Source organism: Scyliorhinus torazame, chromosome 13 (assembly GCF_047496885.1).
Source record: "Scyliorhinus torazame isolate Kashiwa2021f chromosome 13, sScyTor2.1, whole genome shotgun sequence".
NCBI classification, from domain to species: Eukaryota; Metazoa; Chordata; class Chondrichthyes; order Carcharhiniformes; family Scyliorhinidae; genus Scyliorhinus; species Scyliorhinus torazame.
This window is the reverse complement of record NC_092719.1, coordinates 78,816,912-78,838,190: the sequence shown is the minus strand read 5'-3', so window position 1 is coordinate 78,838,190 and position 21,279 is coordinate 78,816,912. Positions and strand designations below refer to the sequence as shown.

At 52.4% G+C, this 21,279-nt stretch overlaps 1 protein-coding gene across 3 annotated transcripts in view; it reads left to right on the top strand.

The window, feature by feature from the left end:
• LOC140388133 (uncharacterized) overlaps nt 1-21,279 on the top strand; it is a 248,913-nt gene that overhangs the window by 215,735 nt on the left and 11,899 nt on the right. For 2 of the 3 annotated variants that reach the window (XM_072471826.1, XM_072471827.1), the window contains exon 17: nt 10,435-10,603. The exons of the other annotated variant lie outside the window; for it this stretch is intronic. In XM_072471826.1, the coding sequence (XP_072327927.1) occupies nt 10,435-10,584 (150 nt within the window). In that variant the 3' untranslated portion in view covers nt 10,585-10,603. The remainder of the gene's footprint in view (nt 1-10,434; nt 10,604-21,279) is intronic. 3 annotated transcript variants of the gene reach the window in all.

The following is a 21,279-nucleotide window of genomic DNA, read 5'->3' as shown; positions in this document are numbered from 1 at the left end:
CATATCAGCAGGTCCTCCATTTTCGCTAAATGTAACCACAAATTGTGGTGGGGGTGTAGGATTGATGAGGGGAGGGGGTGTCGGATTGATGAGTAGAGGGGGTGTGGGATCAGTGAGAGGGGAGGTGTCGATTTGATGAGGGGAGGGGGTGTCGGATTGATGAGGGGAGGGGGTGTCGGATTGATGAGGGGAGGGGGTGTCGGATTGATGAGGGGAGGGAGTGTCGGATTGATGAGGGGAGGGTGTCAGATTGATGAGGGGAGGGAGTGTCGGATTGATGAGGGGAGGGAGTGTCGGATTGATGAGGGGAGGGGGTGTTGGATTGATCAGGGGAGGGGGTGTCGGATTGATGAGTAGAGGGGGTGTCGGATTGATGAGGAGAGGGTGTGTGGGATCGGTGAGCGGAGGGTGTGTGGGATCGGTGAGCGGAGGGCGTGTGGGATCGGTGAGAGGAGGGGGTGTGGGATCGGTGAGAGGAGGGTGTGTGGGATCGGTGAGCGGAGGGCGTGTGGGATCGGTGAGAGGAGGGGGTGTGGGATCGGTGAGAGGAGGGGGTGTGGGATCGGTGAGAGGAGGGGGTGTGGGATCGGTGAGAGGAGGGGGTGTGGGATCGGTGAGAGGAGGGTGTGTGAGATAGGTGAGAGGAGGAGGTGTGGGATCGGTGAGAGGAGGGTGTGTGGGATCGGTGAAAGGAGGGGGTGTGGGATCGGTGAGAGGAGGGGGTGTGGGATCGGTGAGAGGAGGGGGTGTGGGATCGGTGAGAGGAGGGGGTGTGGGATCAGTGAGAGGAGGGGGTGTGGGATCGGTGAGAGGAGGGGGTGTGGGATCGGTGAGAGGAGGGGGTGTGGGATCAGTGAGAGGGGAGGTGTCGATTTGATGAGGGGAGGGGGTGTGGGATCGATGAGGATAGGGGGTGTAAGCTGATGAGACTTCTGCCTGCTCTTACCCAACATCTTGATGGGACATTCCAGAGTGCCAGTCATGCTGTCATTAGGCCGACTGGAGATCTTATCGATTGAGGTACTAACTGCCCCGCTGGCAGAGGTGATTGATCTCAGGGAGAAGGGGGGGGGGGAGATGGTGGTGTGGGTGGAAAGGGGGAAATGGTGGTGTGGGTGGAAGGGGGGAAATGGTGCTGTGGGGGGGAGGGGGTGAAATGGTGGTGTGTGGGGGGAGGAAATGGTGGTGTGGGAGGAAGTGCAATATGGTAGTGTGGTAGGGGAGGAATGAGCTGGTGGTGTGGGGGAGGAGGGGCATGATGGTGGGCTGCTGGGGGAAGGAACATGATGGTGATGTGGTAGGGGAGGGGTGAGATGGTGGTTTGGGGGAGGGGCATGATGGTGCTTTGGTGTGGAGGGGCATGATGGGGCTGTGGTGGGGGAGGGGCATGATGGTGGTGTGGTGGGGAGGGGCATGATGGTGGTGTGGTGGGGTAGGGCGTGATGGTGGTGTGGTGGGGGAGGGGTGTGATGGTGGTGTGGTGGGGTAGGGCGTGATGGTGGTGTGGTGGGGGAGGGGCATGATGGTGGTGTGGTGGGGGGAGGGGCATGATGGTGGTGTGATGGGGAGGAGCATGATGGTGATGTGGTTGGGGAGGGGCGTGATGGTGGTGTGGTGGGGGAGGGGCGTGATGGTGGTGTGGTGGGGAGGGGCATGATGGTGGTGTGGTGGGGGAGGGGAGTGATGGTGGGGTGGTGGGGGAGGGGCGAGATGGTGGTGTGGTGGGGGAGGAGCATGATGGTGGTGTGGTGGGGGAGGGGTGTGATGGTGGTGTGGTGGGGGAGGGGCGTGATGGTGGTGTGGTGGGGGAGGGGCGTGATGGTGATGTGGTAGGGGAGGTGCGAGGTGGTGGTGGGTGAGGGGAGAGGCGAGATGGTGGTGTGGTCAGGGGAGGGGCGAGGTGGTGGTGGGTGAGGGGAGGGGCGAGGTGGTGGTGGGTGAGGGGAGGGGCGAGATGGTGGTGTGGTCAGGGGAGGGGCGAAGTGGTGGTGGGTGAGGGGAGGGGTGAGATGGTGGTGTGGTCAGGGGAGGGGCAAGATGGTGGTGTGGTCAGGGGAGGGGCGAGGTGGTGGTGGGTGAGGGGAGGGGCGAGATGGAGGTGGGTGAGGGGTGGGTTAAGATGGTGGTGCGTGAGGGGAGCGGCGAGATGGTGGTGGGTGAGAGGAGGGGTGAGATGGTGGGTGGAGGGGCGAGATGGTGGCTGGAGGGGTGAGATAGTGGGGGGTGGAGAAGTGGTGAGATGGTGGTGGGAGAGATGAGGTGATGGTAGGTGAGGGGAGGGGCAAGATGCTGGTGGGTGGTGGGAGGGGCGAGATGGTGCTGTAGTGATGGGGTGGAGTGAGATGGTGGTGTGCGGGGGTAGGGGGGGAGATGGTGGTGTGCGCGGGGAGATGGTTGTGTACGGGGTAAGATTGTGGTGTGCGGGGAGGGGGGTAGATGGTGTGCGGGGAGGGGGGGAGATGGTGGTGTGCGGGGGAGGGGGGAAGATGGTGGTGTGCGGGGGGAGGGGGAGATGGTGGTGTGCAGGGGGAGGGGGGAGATGGTGGTGTGCGGGGGAGATGGTGGTGTGCGGGGGGAGATGGTGGTGTGCGGGGGGAAGATGATGGTGTGCGGGGGAGGGGGGGAGATGGTGGTGTGCGGGGGGAGATGGTTCTGTGCGGGGGGAGGATGGTGGTGTGCGGGTAGGGGGGAGATGGTGGTGTGCGGGGGAGGGTGGGAGATGGTGGTGTGCGGGGGAGATGGTGGTGTGCGGAGGGAGATGGTGGTGTGCGGGGGGAGATGGTGGTGTGCGGGGGGAAGATGATGGTGTGCGGGGAGGGGGAGATGGTGGTGTGCGGGAGGAGATGGTTGTATGCGGGGGGGGAAGATGGTGGTGTGCGTGGAGGGGGGGAGATGGTGGTGTGCAGGGGAGGGGGGAGGTGGTGGTGTGCGGGGGGGAGATGGTGGTGTGCGGAGGAGGGGGGAGATGGTGGTGTGCGGGGGAGATGGTGGTGTGCGGGGGGAGATGGTGGTGTGCGGGGGGGAGATGGTGGTGCGCGGGGAGGGGGAGATGGTGGTGTGCGGGGGAGATGGTGGTGTGCGGGGGGAGATGGTGGTGTGCGGGGGGAGATGGTGGTGCGCGGGGGAGGGGGGAGATGGTGGTGTGCGGGGGAGATGGTGGTGTGCGGGGGAGATGGTGGTGTGCGGGGGGGAGATGGTGGTGTGCGGGGGAGATGGTGGTGCGCGGGGGAGGGGGGAGATGGTGGTGTGTGTGGGGAGGGGTGAGATGGTGGTGTGGTGGTAATGTCACTGGGCTAGTAATCCTGAGACCCATGTTAATGCAGGTTCAAACTGAATAACAATTCAGTCAATAAAATTTTAAATGATAAAACTAGACCCAGTAATGGTGACCGCACAAGCATTCATTGTTGTAAAAACGAGTGCCGGCACAGTGGCACAGTGGTTAGTGTTTTGTTGTGCTCTTGACGTAGCATAAGCTGCTTCCTTGATGTGCACTCTGACAAAGGAAGGTTCAGGCTTAGAGATAGCTTTAATACGTTTATTAAACTATTAACAATTCTCCTATTTGGATTCGCCGCTACTGTTAATCCTGCTATAGCTACTCAGACTGATGAACCAGTCTGCTACAATCCATGTGGTGGGAGTGATGTTCAATCAACCTGTGTCTGTACTCACTGAGAGCCTCCACTGGAAAGAGGAAGATCATGTGTGATGTGTCCTTTTATATGGGTTAGTGTAATGCCCTCCTGTGGTGGTGTCACCTCTATGTGTATCGTGAATGCCCATTGGTCGTGTCCTATCATACTGACCTATTGGTTGACTGTCTAGTATCTAGATTTGTTGAACGGGATGTGCATGCTACCGTATCGATACAAGATTCTGCTACGACCTAGAAGGGCATGAGGTTCATAAGGAGGAGGTGTTAGCAATTCTGGAAAGTGTGAAAATAGATAAGTCCCCTGGGCCAGATGGGATTTATCCTAGGATTCTCTGGGAAGCTAGGGAGGAGATAGCTGAGCCTTTGGCTTTGATCTTTAAGTCAACTTTGTCTACAGGAATAGTGCCAGAAGACTGGAGGATAGCAAATGTTGTCGCCTTGTTCAAGAAGGGAAGTAGAGACAACCCCGATAACTATAGACCAGTGAGCCTTACTTCTGTTGTGGGCAAAATCTTGAAAAGGTTTATAAGAGATAGGATGTATAATCATCTAGAAAGGAATAATTTGATTAGTGATAGTCAACACGGTTTTGTGAAGGGTAGGTCGTGCCTCACAAACCTTATTGAGTTCTTTGAGAAGGTGACCAAACAGGTGGATGAGGCTAAAGCAGTTAATGTGGTGTATATGGATTTCAGTAAAGCGTTTGATAAGGTTCCCCAGGGTAGACTACTGCAGAAAATACGGAGGCATGGGATTCAGGGTGATTTAGCAGTTTGGATCAGAAATTGGCTATCTGGAAGAAGACAAAGGGTGGTGGTTGATGGAAAATGTTCAGACTGGAGTCCAGTTACTAGTGGTGTACCACAAGGATCTGTTTTGGGGCTACTGCTGTTTGTCATTTTTATAAATGACCTGGAAGTACCAGAAGTAGAAGGATGGGTAAATTTGCAGATGACACTAAAGTCAGTGGAGTTGTGGACAGTGCGGAAGGATGTTACAAGTTACAGAGGGACATAGATAAACTACAGAGCTGGGCTGAGAGGTGGCAAATGGAGTTTAATGCAGAAAAGTGTGAGGTGATTCATTTTGGAAGGAATAACAGGAAGACAGAGTACTGGGCTAATGGTAAGATTCTTGGCAGTGTGGATGAGCAGAGAGATCTCGGTGTCCATGTACATAGATCCCTGAAAGTTGCCACCCAGGTTGAGAGGGTTGTTAAGAAGGCGTATGGTGTGTTAGCTTTTATTGGTAGAGGGATTGAGTTTCAGAGCCATGAGGTCATGTTGCAGCTGTACAAAATTCTGGTGCGGCCGCATTTGGAGTATTGCGTGCAATTCTGGTCGCCGCATTATAGGAAGGATGTGGAAGCATTGGAAAGGGTGCAGAGGAGATTTACCAGAATGTTGCCTGGTATGGAGGGAAGATCTTATGCGGAAAGGCTGAGGGACTTGAGGCTGTTTTCGTTAGAGAGAAGAAGGTTAAGAGGTGACTTAATTGAGGCATACAAGATGATCAGAGGATTGGATAAGGTGGACAGTGAGAGCCTTTTTCCTCGGATGGTGATGTCTAGCACGAGGGGACATAGCTTTAAATTGAGGGGTGATAGATATAGGACAAGCTTTGGCTTGTCGATGCTCCCCGTCTGGAGCCTGGTCTGTTTCACCTGAGTCAGTTTTGGTTTGTCGATGCTCCCCGTCTGCAGCCCTTTCTGGTTCACCTGAATCAGCTTTGGTTTCTTGATGCTCCCCGTCCGGAGTCACTGCAGGTTCACTTGAGTCAGCTGAGATTTCTTGATGCTCCCCGTCCAGATTCATTGCAGGTTCACTTGCATCTTCTGAGGTTTCTTGATGCTCCACATCCGGAGTCAAAACATTCAGGAACGCATTTGCTTGTGGAGAGGCTCGTGCGAATGAGGTTTGAAGTAACGTGGTGTCACCGGAGTCACCAGTAGTCTCACTGTGATTGCCGAGTGCCTCTGTACATTCTAGCTGAGGTCTGCCACGTTGCACATCTGGTATGGGAAGTGGGATGCTGTTGTCACTTGTCTCACATACAGTGGGTAGAGCCTCAGTGTCTTCTTGACGTTCACTTGAGCTGGGTAGACTGTCAGAGTCTTCTTCTTGTTCACTGGAGCGTAGTAGACTGTCAGAGTCTGTTTGCTGTACACTTGAACGTGGCAGACTGTCATTGTCTTTCTGTTGTTCACTTGAGCATGGCAGACTTGCATTGTCTGCTGCTGGTTGCTCAGAGGAGGTTACAAGACACTCATGGGCTTGTTCATGCAAGGACTGTGCTTTGGAGTCTTGCATTGCTTCTATCATGGAGGCTGTCCACGAGCTCGCTGTGGAGACTTGTGTCACTCCCTCTGTGGAGTCTTGCAGCATTCCTTGTGTGGAATCGTGCATTGGTCTCTCTTTGGAAACTGTCATCACTTCTTGTTCATGCAAGGACTGCGCTCTGGAGTCTTGCGTTGCTTCTATCGTGAAGTCTGTCCACGAGCTTGCTGTGGAGGCTTGTGTCACTGGAGTCACTTCTTGTGTGGAGACGTGCAGTTGTCTCGCTGTGGAGTCTTTCATCGCTTTCTGTGTGGAGACTGGGACCCTTCGCGGTGCGTGGACCACTCTCTGTGTGGCAGCAGGCCGCTCTCTGTGGGCTTGTACCGCTCTCTGTCTCTTGGTGTCAGGCCGCAGCATCATCCTGCACTCACGAGTTGGGATGTCGTATAAGCTGGGCTGAAGATTCCCGAATCCGAAGAACTCGTCGCCGGGGTCGTCACTGTGCAACACGTCTAGTTGCGGTTCAGATTTAGTACTGGGGTAGCCTCCCAAGGTGAAAGCTTCGTCTGAGTCGTTGTCTTCCAAGACCATATCATCATGTTTTGTGTCGGAGCTGGCATTGGGCTCGCGATGGCCAAAGAAGAATTCAAGGTCTGAGTCATAGTCTTCAAGGACTGTATAATCTCTTTGGGCGGTGCTAACTGCTTGTTGCAGGGTTCTGCGGAGGTTACTTTCAGCTACTGGTCGAATATCAGACATTGTGCTGTCGTTCCAGGTGAAAGAATCTGGTTTTGAGCCTTTAAATCTTTTTTTTTGTGTTTTGGGACATTGCCCCTTTAAGTGGGCGTGGTCCGGGGCCTCTGACGTCATGAAGCGTGTGACGTAGTGCGTTGGAAGCGAATGCGCATGCGCAGATCGCTGCTCCTTTACTTGGGGCCTTGTTCTTAATTGCGCATGCGCGGCTTCCGAACCTTCCCGTTCTGTGCGCAACTGCGCATGTGCAGCACCTTTTCCAAGATGGCTGCAATTCACAACTGCCATTCGTTGCTGCAAGCCTATCACGCGGTGAGTTTTGGCGCCTCTTTTACCTTTTCTTCTCGTAAGTTCCTCGCAGAATTCTTGGAATTTGTCGTGGATTGCCAGGAAATCTCTCTTGTTTTGCCCCTTTGAGTATTTGAAGGTCTGGAAGATTTCAGCTGCTTCTGAACCCGCGATGGTAAGTAGAAGCTTTATTTTCTCTGCATCCGCCACGCCACCTAAGTCGGACGCTACCAGGTAGATCTCAAATCTCTGCCTGAACCAACGCCAGTTTTCACTGAGATTGCCTTGGTACCTGAGCTGCTGTGGGACCGGAATCTCGAAAATCATCTTGCCTGGCTGCTGTTGCTGGTAGTCACTGTTTGCTGAGTTTTAACTATATGGATTTAACAGTCCACTCCTGGAACCATGTTTTGTTATGCTCTTGATGTAGCGTATGCTGCTTCCTTGATGTGCACTCTGAAGGTTCAGACTTGGAGATAGCTTTAACACGTTTATTAAACTATTAACAATTCTTCGACTTGGATTCAACGCTACTGTTAATCCTGCTATAGCTACTCAGACTGATGAACCAGTCTGCTACAATCCATGTGGTGGGAGTGAAGTTCAATCAACCCTGTGTCTGTACTCACAGAGCCTCCACTGGAAAGAGGAAGATCATGTGTGATGTGTCCTTTTATATGGGTTGGTGTAATGCCCTCCTGTGGTGGTGTCACTCTATGTGTATCGTGAATGCCCATTGGTCGTGTCCTATCTTACTGACCTATTGGTTGACTGTCTGTGTGTCATGTCTCTGGTGCTCCCTCTAGTGTCTAGCTAGGTGTAGTGTGTGTATATTAACCCTTTGTGTACTTACAATGATGTATATCACCACAGTTAGCACTGCAGCCTCACGGAGCCAAGAACCCGGTTCGATCCCGGCCCCAGGCCAATATCCGTGTGGAGTTTTCACATTCTCCCCGTGTCTGCGTGGCTCTCACTCCCACAACCCTAAGATGTGCAGCGTAGGTAAATTGGACATGCTAAATTACCCCTTTACTAGAAAAAAAGAATTGGGTACTCTTAAATTTTTTATAAAGTAAAAACACATCTGAGGGAAATCTGCCATCCTTACCCAGGTCTGGCCTACATGTGATTCCGGACCCATAGCAATGAAGCTGACTCATAATGCCCTCTGAAATGGCATCGCAAACCACTCAGTTGAAGGGCAATTATGAATGGACAACAAATGCTGGCATGGCCAGTGACACTCCTATCCCATGAGCGAATAAAGAAAATCATTGTGGGGATTTAAAACGCCCTGTTCCCCCACAGCCCCTCTTTTTGTAATGTTTTCAAATCAAACCCATTCTTTTTCTATGATAGTCTACGTCATAACGTGGTATTCAGCTCAAAATTTGTCTAAGAGACTCATTTTAAGATACAAGAAGACAAAAGAATATAGTGAGTGGTGGATGTTACCTATTACATAATTGAAAGCGACTGTAGTGACTTGTTTTTTTGTGAACAGTGCAATTATATTCACTGTTTTTCAGTCTTTAAAATTATATTCCTTAATTTAACAAAGTTAACCATTCATTAATTTCAGCCCTTTAAGACTCACGGGGATGAATTTTATGGGCTACCCACGGAGAGCAAAATGAACGAGCAAATTAGGGCGCTGTGCCATTGGTGCTGTACTCGCCATTGGTTCACCCACTTCCCGCCCCTTCACAGTTTTATGGGTGACAGAGGAGGGGTCAAGTGGATCACTCAGCAGTGGCTGAATTGAGACCCTTGAGCGGGCAATTCATGCTGAATTGAGGGCCTCATCCCACCACCATTCTGGTACAATGGGTGGCAGGAGAGTTTACGTCCAGACTGTAGCTCAGCAGGTTTAACTCCGCTGGCTGCTGGTTAGAGAAAGGGGAAGAGTGCCTCCCAGACCCCTTGTGTCAATTGCAGGACACCTCTCACAATTTTGCTCCTCTGCATCCACCAACCCTCCCCCACACTGTCCAGCATGTCCCCGCTCACCTCACCAGGGCCCGTCAGTCTAGCCCCAATGAAACCCTGGACTCACCTGAATGCCTACGTACTTTGCTGAACACCACATCCTGCCCTACCAGCAGTGGCTATCACTCCGGCTTTGCGCTGCTGGTGTGCAGATCAGCCGGCCTTAGATTGGCCAGCAGGCCTCCTGGAGACAGATAAAAGTTCCACCTCATACTAATTAATACTAAAGGAGGGGGACACACGGTAAGATGGTTAAGTGGAAGCAAGAGCACCCCCAAAATTTACACAGGTATGGGGATCCCACACTCAGCCCAAAATCCAGCCTGTGGATGCCAGGTTTTCAGACCTCATCTATTTAAAGGCCCAACATTTTTGTATTGCCAAATCCAGTGGTAAGCACTGCTGCCTCACAGCACCAGGACCCAGGTTCAATTCCGGTCTTGGGCTATTGTCTGTGTTGAGCTTGCCGTTCTCCCCATGTCTGCATGGATTTTACCGGCTGCTCCGGTTTCCTCCCAAAAATGTGCAGTTTAGGTGGATTTACCAAGCTAAAATCGCCCCTTAGTGTACAAAGGTGTGCAGGTTAGGTGGGGTTATGGACTTATAATAATCTTTTTATTGTCACAAGTAGGCTTACATTGCAATGAAGTTACCGTGAAAAGACCCACGCCTCCACATTCCGGCGCCTGTTCGGGTACACAAAGGGAGAATTCAGAATGTCCAAATTACTTCGGGACCAGTGGGAGGAAATCGGAACGCCCGGAGGAAACCCACACAGACACTGGGAGAACGTGCAGACTATGCACAGCAGTGACCCAAGCTGGGAATCGAACCTGGCACCCTGGCACTGTGAAGCCACAGTGATAACCACTGTGCTACCGTGCTGCCCTCCAGGGATAGGGCGGGGGAGTGGGCCCAAGTAAAGTGCTCTTTCAAATGGTCGTTGCAGATTCGATGGGCTGAATCGCTGCCTTCGGCACCACAGGAATTCTATTGTTCTCAATCCAATGTAACTATCATTCTTGTGAACCACAGGGTTCATCTATGCCCTCTATGCAAGGGTGCCTCACTCAAAGCAAGCACTGGTTGGAGTTAGGGAGACAACGTGGGCTGAATTTCCTGGAACATGATTCCTAAAAACTAAGCAGAATAGCGTGATCTTCCGAAAAATCTTGTGGTGAGACTCCTTCCTCATTCAACTCCTGAGTGAAGGCTGATAAAGAACCCGTCTGCTTTTATCATTCCAGAGTTTCCACAGCCAATTTTATTTGACCAAACCCAAACATTCTTTCCTCCTTTGTTCACAACAAACATAGGATGGGCTGAATGGCCTCCACCTGAGCTCTATCATTCTATAATTGCCTGAAAACACCATCATTGCTGTGTGAGAAATTCTCAGGTGATCTTAGTATGTTAAGTTGAGTTTATGCCAGAGAGTTTTTATGAGTGTTTTCTTGTTATTTACAGAGTAGCTCAGGGCAACAGAAATGCTCTGGCTGGGGGACTTTGCCACCCCCAATTCATCAAGTGCCCACAGCATTACAGCATTTACAATCCATGCAGAACTTGTCATTCCAGCCCCCGATGCCTCGTCCTCCCCCAGTTGCATCCTGGTGAACTTTGATCATTAACCCAGGTCAGGCTTTAGCATATTTAACGTTTGTGTACATTATATGGGAGAGAGATAACTATTTTACGCACGTTCATGGGGTGTTTGTTCTGTTCTGACTCTTACCTAAATGGGCAGTAACTTACAACTGACCTCCACTTCTGGATTTAATTGGGAAGTGAAGTGGTGGAGGAAAGTCCTCAACCCCAGTTACGACATTAGTCCTTGGCTGGTCGAAGCTAGCACTGGTTGATCAGCATTACCCTAGTGTAACAGTGCTCTCAGAGAATGGGTCAAGTCTTGTTGGAATGGGGCATGAAACAATCATGCCAATTAGTTGGACTTTCTTCAGCTCAAATATAGTTTAAGTCATAACTCGCTTGAAGTGTGAGCTGTTAATAGGCAAGAGCTTTGAGGCATCTGGGGCGGGATTCTCCGAAATGGAGGCAGAGTGTTCGCGCCGTTGTGAACGCCGTCGAGGTTCACGACGGCTCGAAACGGCCCCTATCCCGACCGATTCAGGGCCCGATAATGGGCTAGGGCCAGGCCTTGGCGCCGCGTAAAGGCGGCGCCGCATACATGACGCGGCCGGCGCCGCATAACTGGCGTCACCCGCGCATGCGTGGTTGCCCTCCTCTCCGAGTCCGTCCCGCAAGAAGATGTCGGACGGATCTTGTGGGCTGCGGAAGAAAGGAGTTCCTCCATCAGAGAGGCCGGCCCGACAATCAGTGGGCACCGATCGCGGGCCAGACCCCATTTGAGGCCCCCCCCGGTGCAGTATCCCCCCTCCCCCCCCCCCCCCCCCCCCACCCCCGCAGGCCGCACCCCCCGCTTTCCCGCGCTTTTCCCGCCGGCAGCGACCAGGTGTGGACGGCGCCGGGGGGAACCCGCCGTTTTGGGCAGGTCGCTCAGCCCATCCGGGCCGGGGAATCGTGGGGGTACCGGTGAATCGCCATTTTGGCTGTCTCGGGCGATTCACTGTACCGCGCCGCGCAAAACGCGATTGTGCCGATCTGGATGCTTCCGTGAATCGCAGGAGGGCGTTGGACCGGCGTCGCGGGAAAATTTGGTGACCCAGGCAATTCTCCCAACCGGCGCGGGAGCGGAGAATCACGTCCCTGGTACCTTAGAATTTTGGTTGCAGCATTTGCTCTTTTTGTTTTAAAGTATGTTTATTAAGGTTTTACATTCTGACAAACAGTACAACAAAACTTACAGGGACAGGATTCTCCGTCCTGCCAACCCCGTTTTCTAGCGGGGTGCGTCACCACAGGCAGCAGGATCGTCCTTCCAGCAGCCAATGGGGTTTCCCATTGTGACCATCCCACGTCGTCGAGCGTGCTGCCGGCGAAGCGGAGGATCCCGCCGACGGAGAATCCTGAAGCAGAAATGACACCACATCAAACAAAAAAACGGCTCAGCATACATGAATACATAGGGGGCACAGGAGAACAACATTATCACTGGCTCAATACAAACATTCAACATAGATCAATGCCTCTAAAATGTCCACCAGAGACCAAGGGAGAAACAGGAGGAAGACACAAAAACATGGTAAAATGGTGCACACCCTCCCACACAGCGATTATTCACAATTACCACGAGAGTTCAGGAGAACATTTTCCTGCCATGCTTGGGGGTGCACCGATAACATCTCCCTCAACCCCAAATTCACCATAGCCACCAATGACACACCACAGCCTCCTCTCCTCAGATACCATCTGTACCTGTCTGTGCCCCTGCAGGATCCAATCAAGGATTCTTTACACTCACCCTTAAAAGAAAAGGAAACATGCAATGAAAATATGTGAGCACCCAAATTCTAAAAGGGTGTTACACATATATCGCACAATACAACATAGCCCCAGTTTCAGGCCCAGTACAGAACCAACATCATTCCACACATTTATACAGAGAGGACCAGCAGCAACATGTTGGGATAATGAAAAACAAAAAGGAAGAAGAACTGGAACTACCAAGAGTGGATCACAGGATAAGAAAGGTTCAGGTCACCACCATGGATCCATATTCCCCTGGCACACGCCCATACCCATTAATGAAGAAGAGAACAAGCTGCTCATTCAAACAGGAAAGCGTCCAGACCATTAGAAAGACAACAGGGTATCAACCAAAGTCCAGGACTTGGCTCAGCCCCAGGCCTCCATGCAGAGAAGAAGCAACACCCAGCCTCTCAGGATGTCCCAAATAAGTGCCTTCGGGAAGGGACATCCCAAGCTCTGGGGGCAGCAGGATACCAGCCACAGCACCGGATCTGGCCTAGCCCAGCACCAGCCAACACACAGGAATAATAGCCCCAGGACCTCCAACACATCCCAACTCCCACATCTCAGCGGGGCCTGCACCTCATCAAACATATCCAGGGCACCACCCCATTTACACTAAACAAATTATGCCAGCCCCAGCCAGGTACATGCTGAAGTGTTGGGTGCTCTGAGGTACAGACGAACCAACACGGTTGCGATTGGTACAACGCAGTTTTATTCCATTTAACTATTTATACATCAGACTTGGTACTCAGCACGTTGTGACTGTGTGAGTGTCTTGCTATGAGGTCCTGGCCCTGTGCCGTCTCCAGATGGACTGCCGAGGAAGCGTCGTGTTTCTTGTTTTATACTGTGTCTGCTCTTGACTGTGATTGGCTGTCGTGTTATGTGTGCTAATTGGTCCGTTGGTCTGTCTATCATTATGTATGTGTTATGATGTATGTTTGAATATCATGATATCCCCCTTTTTTACAAGATTATGTGCCTACGTGGTTATAAATATAAATGTGTCCTGAGTGCAGCTAAAGGTGTGTGTGTGCGTAATATTTACATCATGTACATGGGGCTTAACTATATACAAGGGGCGATGTCAGGTGTGACATGCTAACGAGGTTGTACCATAACAAAAGAAGAACAACGTGGAAATTTGGAACGATCAAACGAAGCCTGTAACGATAAAACAGAGACATGTTATAAAACAGTGGTTGCAAAAGTTTGACGTGTGAACAGTCTCATAAGTCCAGTCTAGTAGGTGGGCGACGAATTCGGGTTGACCGCCTCAAGGGTGGGTCGAGAACCACGGGCTGATGTGCGAGCCTGGCCACGGGCGGCGACAGAAGGGGCATGGTATATGGCAGCTCCACGAAGTCGCTTTCAGGAACCAGTGGAGGACACGGCGTCTGTGTAGGGTCCCATTGCGAGCGTGGAAGTAAGCGAAGGGCTCGGCGATTGCGCCTACGCACGGATCCATCCGGCATGCGTACCAGGAACGAGCGGGGAGCCACGCGTCGGAGGACTTCGGCAGGTGCTGACCAGCCACCGTCTGGTAGGTGGATGCGGACGTTGTCTCCAGGGGCCAGGGAGGGAAGATCAGTTGCCCGTGTGTCGTTAGATCTCTTCTGGCGAACGCGCTGCAGTTGCATCCTATGCAGTACCGGAGCATGGTCTATTGTTGGTGCCAGGATGGAAGGCACAGTGGTTCTGAGGGCCCGACCCATCAGCAGCTGTGCTGGTGAGAGACCAGTGGCTAGTGGGGCCGAGCGATAGGCCAGCAGGGCGAGGTTGAAGTCCGACCCGGCAGCAGCAGCCTTGCAGAGGAGCCGCTTGGCAATGTGAACGCCCTTCTCCGCCTTTCCATTTGACTGAGGATATAGAGGGCTGGACGTCACGTGTGCGAAGCCATACGAAGCAGCAAAGGACGACCATTCCTGGCTGGCAAAACGGCCCATTGTCCGACATGACAGTCATCGGAATGCTGTGGCGAGCAAAGGTGTCCTTGCAGGCCCTGATGACAGCAGACGACGTCAAATCGTGCAGGCGTATGACTTCAGGGTAGTTTGAGAAGTAGTCAACTATGATGACATAGTCCCTGCCGAGCGTGTGAAACAGGTCGACACCCACCTTCGCCCAGGGGGACATCACCAGCTCATGGGGCAGAAGCGTCTCAGGAGGTTGCGCCGGCTGAAACCTTTGGCAGGTTGTACAGTTGAGCACCATGTTGGCAATATCGTCACTGATGCCCGGCCAGTATACTGCCCCTCGGGCCCTCCATCTGCACTTCTCGACCCCCAAGTGGCCTTCGTGTAGTTGGTCGAGAACCAGCTGGCGCATGCTGTGTGGAATCACAATCCGGTCCAGCTTCAGAAGGACACCATCAATGATGGCTCAGTCGTCTCGTACATTGTAGAACTGCGGGCACTGCCCTTTGAGCCATCCTCCCGTCATGTGGCGCATCACTTGCTGCAGAAGGGGGTCGGCCGCAGTCTCTCGGCGGGTACGGGCCAGACTGGAGTCGTCAGCCGGCAGATTTGCCGCTGTGAAAGCCACCTGTGCCTCGACCTGACATACGAACCCCTCCGCATCTGGCGGCATGCTCACTGCTCTGGATAGGGCATCCGCCACGATGAGATCCTTCCCTGGAGTGTAGACCAGTTGGAAGTCGTACCTCCTGAGTTTAAGTAGGATGCGCTGGAGGCAAGGGGTCATCTTGTTCAGGTCCTTGTTTATTATGCTGACCAGGGGGCGGTGGTCAGTTTCGACAGTGAACCGGGGAAGACCATATACATAATCATGGAACTTGTCTAAACCGGTTAGCAAGCCCAGGCACTCTTTTTCGATTTGCGCGTAGCGCTGCTCTGTGGGGGTCATGGCCCGCGATGCATAGGCCACTGGGGCCCATGATACTGTGTCATCCCTCTGCAGGAGCACTGCTACAATGCCGGATTGGCTGGCATCAGTTGAGATTTTGGTGGCACGAGACGTGTCAAAAAACGCCAACACTGGTGCCGTGGTGAGTTTGCGTTTGAGCTCCTCCCATTCCAGCTGGTGTGTGTGTTGCCACTGGAACTCTGTGGATTTTCTGACGAGGTGGCGCAGAGTCGTCGTGTGGGAGGCAAGGTTGGGAATGAACTCCCCCAGGAAGTTGACCATGTCAAGGAAGTGTAGGACAGCTTTCTTGTCGGCCGGCTGCGGCATGGCTGTGATGGCGCTCACCTTGTCTGCATCCGGACGGACCCCTGACCGGGAGATATGGTCCCCCAGGAACTTCAACTCGGTCTGGCCAAAGGAGCACTTGGCTCGGTTGAGGCGCAGGCCGTTTTCCCGTATGCGTTGGAGACGATATATGTGCTCCTGCGGTGTGGTGGACCAGATGATGACATCGTCCACATATACGCGCACCCCTTCGATGCCTTCCATCATCTGCTCCATGATTCTATGGACGACCTCGGATGCCGAGATGATGCCAAATGGCATCTGGTTGTAGCAGAACCTGCCGAAAGGGGTGTTGAAGGTACATAGCTCTCGGCTGGACGGGTCCAGTTGGATCTGCCAAAACCCTTTCGAAGCATCCAGTTTCGTGAATATCTTCACCTGGGCCATTTCACTGGTGATCTCCTCCCGTTTGGGTATGGGATAATGTTCCCTCATAATATTATTATTAAAGTCTTTGGGGTCAATACAGATACAGAGCTCGCCGGAGGGCTTCTTGACACACACCATGGAGCTGACCCATGACGTGGGCTCCGTGATCCTGGATAGGACCCCTTGGTCCTGGAGATCCTGCAGCTGCTGCTTGAGGCGGTCTTTAAGTGGCGCAGGAACCCTGCGAGGTGCGTGAACGACCGGGATGGCGTCTGGTTTGAGGCAAATTCGGTAGGTGTAGGGCCTTCGAATGCCTCCTGGTTGTGGGCGAGGAGCGATTAGAGCTGTGCGTTGAACTCTGCATCCGGGGAGTCAGACATGCCGTCTGGAGAGAGAGAGTGGATTCGTTGCACAAGGTGGAGAGCCTTGCATGCCTGTGCGCCCAGCAGGGAGTCCTTCGATGAGCCAACTATCTCAAACGAGAGTGTGGCCGTGTGTGTGTTGTGTGTCACCTGGAGCTGGCAGGATCCCATGGCCGCGATAACGTTCCCGTTGTAGTCGACCATCTTGCACCAGGATGGCTGGATTGGTGGTCTGACCTTCATGGCGTAGAAGGCTGACCATGCTATGAGGTTGGCGGAGGCGCCAGTGTCCAGGCGGAAAGTGATCGGCGATCGGTTGACCGTTAGAGTGGCACTCCATTCATCGCCCGGATTGATGGTGTTGACCCGGTTCCCATCAATGACCGCAACCCGGAAGGCGTCTTGGTTATCTGTATCGTCGGTTTGGATGTCGTGATATGGAGGCTGAATGGTCCGCACGTTCCTGCGAGGTTGTCGGAGATGTGGAAGATCAGCAGGTTGAGCCGCTCGACAGTAGGCAGCGTAGTGGCCCATCTTGCCACAGCGTAGGCATTGTCTGGTTTTTGCAGGACATTGCCCTTTTAAATGTGCAGCTCCACAGTTGCCGCACGTCATGACGTCATGGCGTTCGTTACGCCACTGCGCATGCGCAGTCCTGTCTTGCGTCGGGCGCGCCTGCGCAGCACGTCCCTCAGTGTTGCCGTAGGTTTTGGCGCTCACAAACGCGGGAGGCCTTGAAAAGCGCGCGAAACGGCCGCCCTCGTCCGGGCCGCGGGCCGGGAGAAACTCGATTGCCTGGACGCGTTCGGCCTTGTGGGTGGCCTGGCTTGCCGATTCGGTCGCGTGGGACCCCCTCCGTGCCGATTCGGTCGCCTGAAATTGGGCAAAACGGCTAGTCGCATTATCATGCAGGACACAGGCTTCAACTGCAGATGCTAAGGTCAGGCCTTTAATCTTTAGAAGCTGCTGGCGTAGGCCACTGGAGGCAATGCCAAAAACGATCTGGTCCCGGATCATGGACTCTGAGGTGGTGTCGTAACCGCAGGACTGCGCGAGTATGCGGAGGTGCGTCAGGAAGGACTGAAAGAGCTCATCCTTACCTTGCAGGCGCTGCTGAAAGACATACCTTTCAAAGCTTTCGTTGACCTCAACGTTGAAGTGCTTGTCGAGCTTGAGGAGGACTGTGTCATACTTAGCTTTGTTCTCGCCTTCCGCGAACACCAAGAAGTTGTATATATCGATGGCGTGCTGACCTGCGGTAGTGAGGAGCATGGCAATCTTCGTTTCGTCTGAGGCGCCCTGTTTTTCATTGGCTTGCATGAAGAGTTCGAAGCGCTGATTGAAGAGCGTCCAATTTGTGCCCAGGTTCCCAGCGACTTGCAACGGCTGCGGTTTGTTGAGGGTGTCCATGGTTCAGGATGGCAAATTTGCCGGTAGGTATCGATTCACTCACTGGTGTCATGAAGTGTTGGGTGCTCTGAGGGACAGATGAAGCAACATGGTTGCGATTGGTACAACGCAGTTTTATTCCATTAAACTATTTATACATCAGACTTGGTACTCAGCACATTGTGACTGTGTGAGTGTCTTGCTATGAGGTCCTGGCCCTGTGCCGTCTCCAGATGGACTGCCTAGGAAGCGTCGTGTTTCTTGTTTTATACTGTGTCTGCTCTTGTCTGTGATTGGCTGTCGTGTTATGTGTGCTAATTGGTCCGTTGGTCTGTCTATCATTATGTATGTGTTATGATGTATGTTTGAATATCATGACACACGCCACCACCAAAGAGAAGGAGATCATCAAGATGCATGGGGGGCGCGATAGCACAATGGTTAGCACAGTTGCTTCACAGCTCCAGGGTCCAAGGTTTCATTCCTGGCTTGGGTCACTGTCGGTGTGGAGTTTGCACTTTCTCCCCATGTCTGCATGGGTTTCCTCCGGGTGCTCCGGTTTCCTCCCACAGTCCAAAGATGTACAGGTTAGGTGGATTGGCCATTCTAATGGCCAATGGTTAGGTGGATTGGCCCTTTAGTGTCCAAAAATGTTAGGTGGGGATACTGGTTTACGGAATAAGGTGGAGGTGTGGGCTGAGGTAGGGTGCTCTTTCCAAGGGCCGGTGCAGACTCGATGGGATGAATGGCCTCCTTCTGCACTGTAAATTCTATGATCTATGAAGACCCCCAACAATTGGGTGCACTGGGAAGGGGGCCAAATTCCTCCTCCCGGTGTAATAAGGGGAACCTCCCATAGACCTCTGGACAAAAGTATATAACAGTAGCCTGCTCATCCAGGTGAAGGGAAGAGGAAAGAAACCCTAAGGGAAGAAGACGTGAGCTGGTATAGGAATATTAGTGACCGTCCTGCCCTGTACGCCATCACAGGAAGGATATTAAGGGAAACAACAGTGCTGCCTCAACAGAGTCATGAACACTGCCTCCATATGGAAAACCTAACCATAATGAGGAAAACACTCAGGAAACCACCAGATAAGACCACTTGGAGGAAGGCGTCTAGCTCTCCTATCAAACCTACCCCCACAAGGGGATGGGCTCCAAAAATGCAGATCCATGGCAAATAGCCTCTCCAGCAAATCAGTCAAGGATTAACCTCCGTGTACACTGCCACTCAATTCTTCCTATTCTAATAGCTCTAAAGAAAAAAGACCCCCCTCAAAGAAACCACTCCACACTCCAACCTCAAGGAACCCAGTCCTCGCCAAGATACATAATCTGCCCAGGCCATCAGAGGAGACTGGCACAGATTCTTAAATTCAAAAACAAAATAAAAACCTGATACGGTTCTCTCTAACTGGGGAGCTATCATCAATCTCAGTGAGGACTTAACTAATCCATCACGCAACTCTATACCAACCAACCACCCATCGCCTGCCTTGGCTCCACTCATTTTCATTATCAACGAGATAAAGGGTGTCCACAATACATTCCCTTCCCATAACCATAAGGATTATAATACATAATAAAAGAAAAGAGCAAAACTGTGCACAGATCACATTTCACATAATCGACTTGCTAGAACGGGACAACAGGCAATACTCGTGCTTACATCATCTCTCACACCCTTGCAGGAGAAACGACAACAATAAATAATCGACAACGTAATCACAAGTGAGTAACGTCCAGGATAATTGAAGAATTGCAGAATAATAACACCATCTGTGTTGCTGAAAGGCCAAAGCCAAGACAGCATCAGTGAACGCTCCTCAGGATCTCTTGAGGATTCCAATGAATGAAGCACCTCCACTTTCCCCATGCCACCGCCCCGACGCCTAAGTGATCCACTGCCTAGGGCCCTGCGGGGGGGATGACTGGACTCGCTCAGCCACCTCCAACGCCTCTCGATGAGTATCAAGGATAGGACAATATCGGGCAAGTGGCCAGGGGGCCCGACCAACCCCAGGCTCAAAGACAGGATATAGTGTGCCCCATCAAATCTGATATGGCCAGCCTCCAGATCAAGATTACTAAAGCATGGTAGCTAATTTTCAAACTCAATCGGGAACTCGCCTCCCACTTCTTGCCAGGGACACACCTTGCCCGGCTTCGACCTCCTGAACCAGCCAGAATAGACAACATGCAGCAGCATCTCAACGAATCGAAGGTGGGCCCTTACAGGGAAAGTGCTCTCTTGAATACAAGGATTCCTTTTTGAGCCTCCACCATTCTCCCAAGGATATCTCGCAGCTCCTCAAAGTGGGCTCCAAAGACTTTCACCACAGAGCCGGGATCCTCATCCAGAACACCATTCTGAATAGCGGCCATCATTCCCATACACACAGCTCGGCCGAGGCACAGGCCCGCTCACCATCAACAATGCCACTGCGAGCTGGGCCCAGCCAACTCCGAACGCCACGGTCAAACGATTTTTTACAATTTAACTCGGCTCCTCATCGCAAATCTCCAATCAGGATCATCCAGGGATATAGTAAACACAACACGCAAAAACAGCTCACATCACATGACCCCCTTTTAATCAATGAGGTTAAGGGATTGAGAGAGAAATGGGAAAATGGAAAATGAGTGAATTAGAGTCAAATAAGAAAATGGCGCCGGCGGGACTCGGCTTTTTGATGACGGCCGCTCGGCCCATCCGGGCTGGAGAATCGGCGCGCCGGCCCGAGCCGGCCGGGCCGGAGAGTTGGCACATACCCCAACCGGTGACCCGCCGATCACACCGGCACCGATGGCGTCGATTCTCCACTCTGCGGAGAATTGCGTAGGGGCGGCGTGGTGCGATTCACGCGGCACGGCGCCGATTCTCTGACCCGGTTGGGGGGGGGGGGGGGGGGTCGGAGAATTCCGCCCAATGATTCTATGAAATTGGCCACCAAATTCCAGAAATTCACAACCCATGATGCTTTCTATCCATTTGCTGAAATTATTGCCCTATTTGCACTTTGATAATGTGCAATGCTAAGATTCCATTACTTTGGCCCTGTTGATCAAGATTTTCCTCTGGATTTGTTGTTTTCCTCAGGTCCCCCTGAACACTGCTATGGTGCACCAATATTTTCCTTTTCTATCAAGTGAATTTTTAGTATGATTGGGAGGAGAAGATCCACGAGGAAATGGTGTAATTAGCAATTTATTTTGTTGGTGTACAGATGGCTGCGACCAAGGATGTTGCAGCCCGTCTAGACTGTCAATCAGCCTGGACCTTCTTCCGCTACTTCATGTTAATAGAATGGAAGCCAATTGGTGGAGCCAAAACCATGATGAAGTGTTGGGTACTCTGCTACACAGACGAACCAACACGGTTGCGAATGGTACAACTCAGTTTTATTTCAAACATCTATTTACACTGGTAAACTGTTTACTGAGGTTCGATCATGACCCTTGATTCTGTGGACTATTCCTAATTCTATCTTGTAATGGCACTCAGCACATGATGGATGTCTGAGTGGCTTGTAATGAGCTCTGTGCCCTGAGATCTGTCCATCAGTATGTATGTATGTATGTG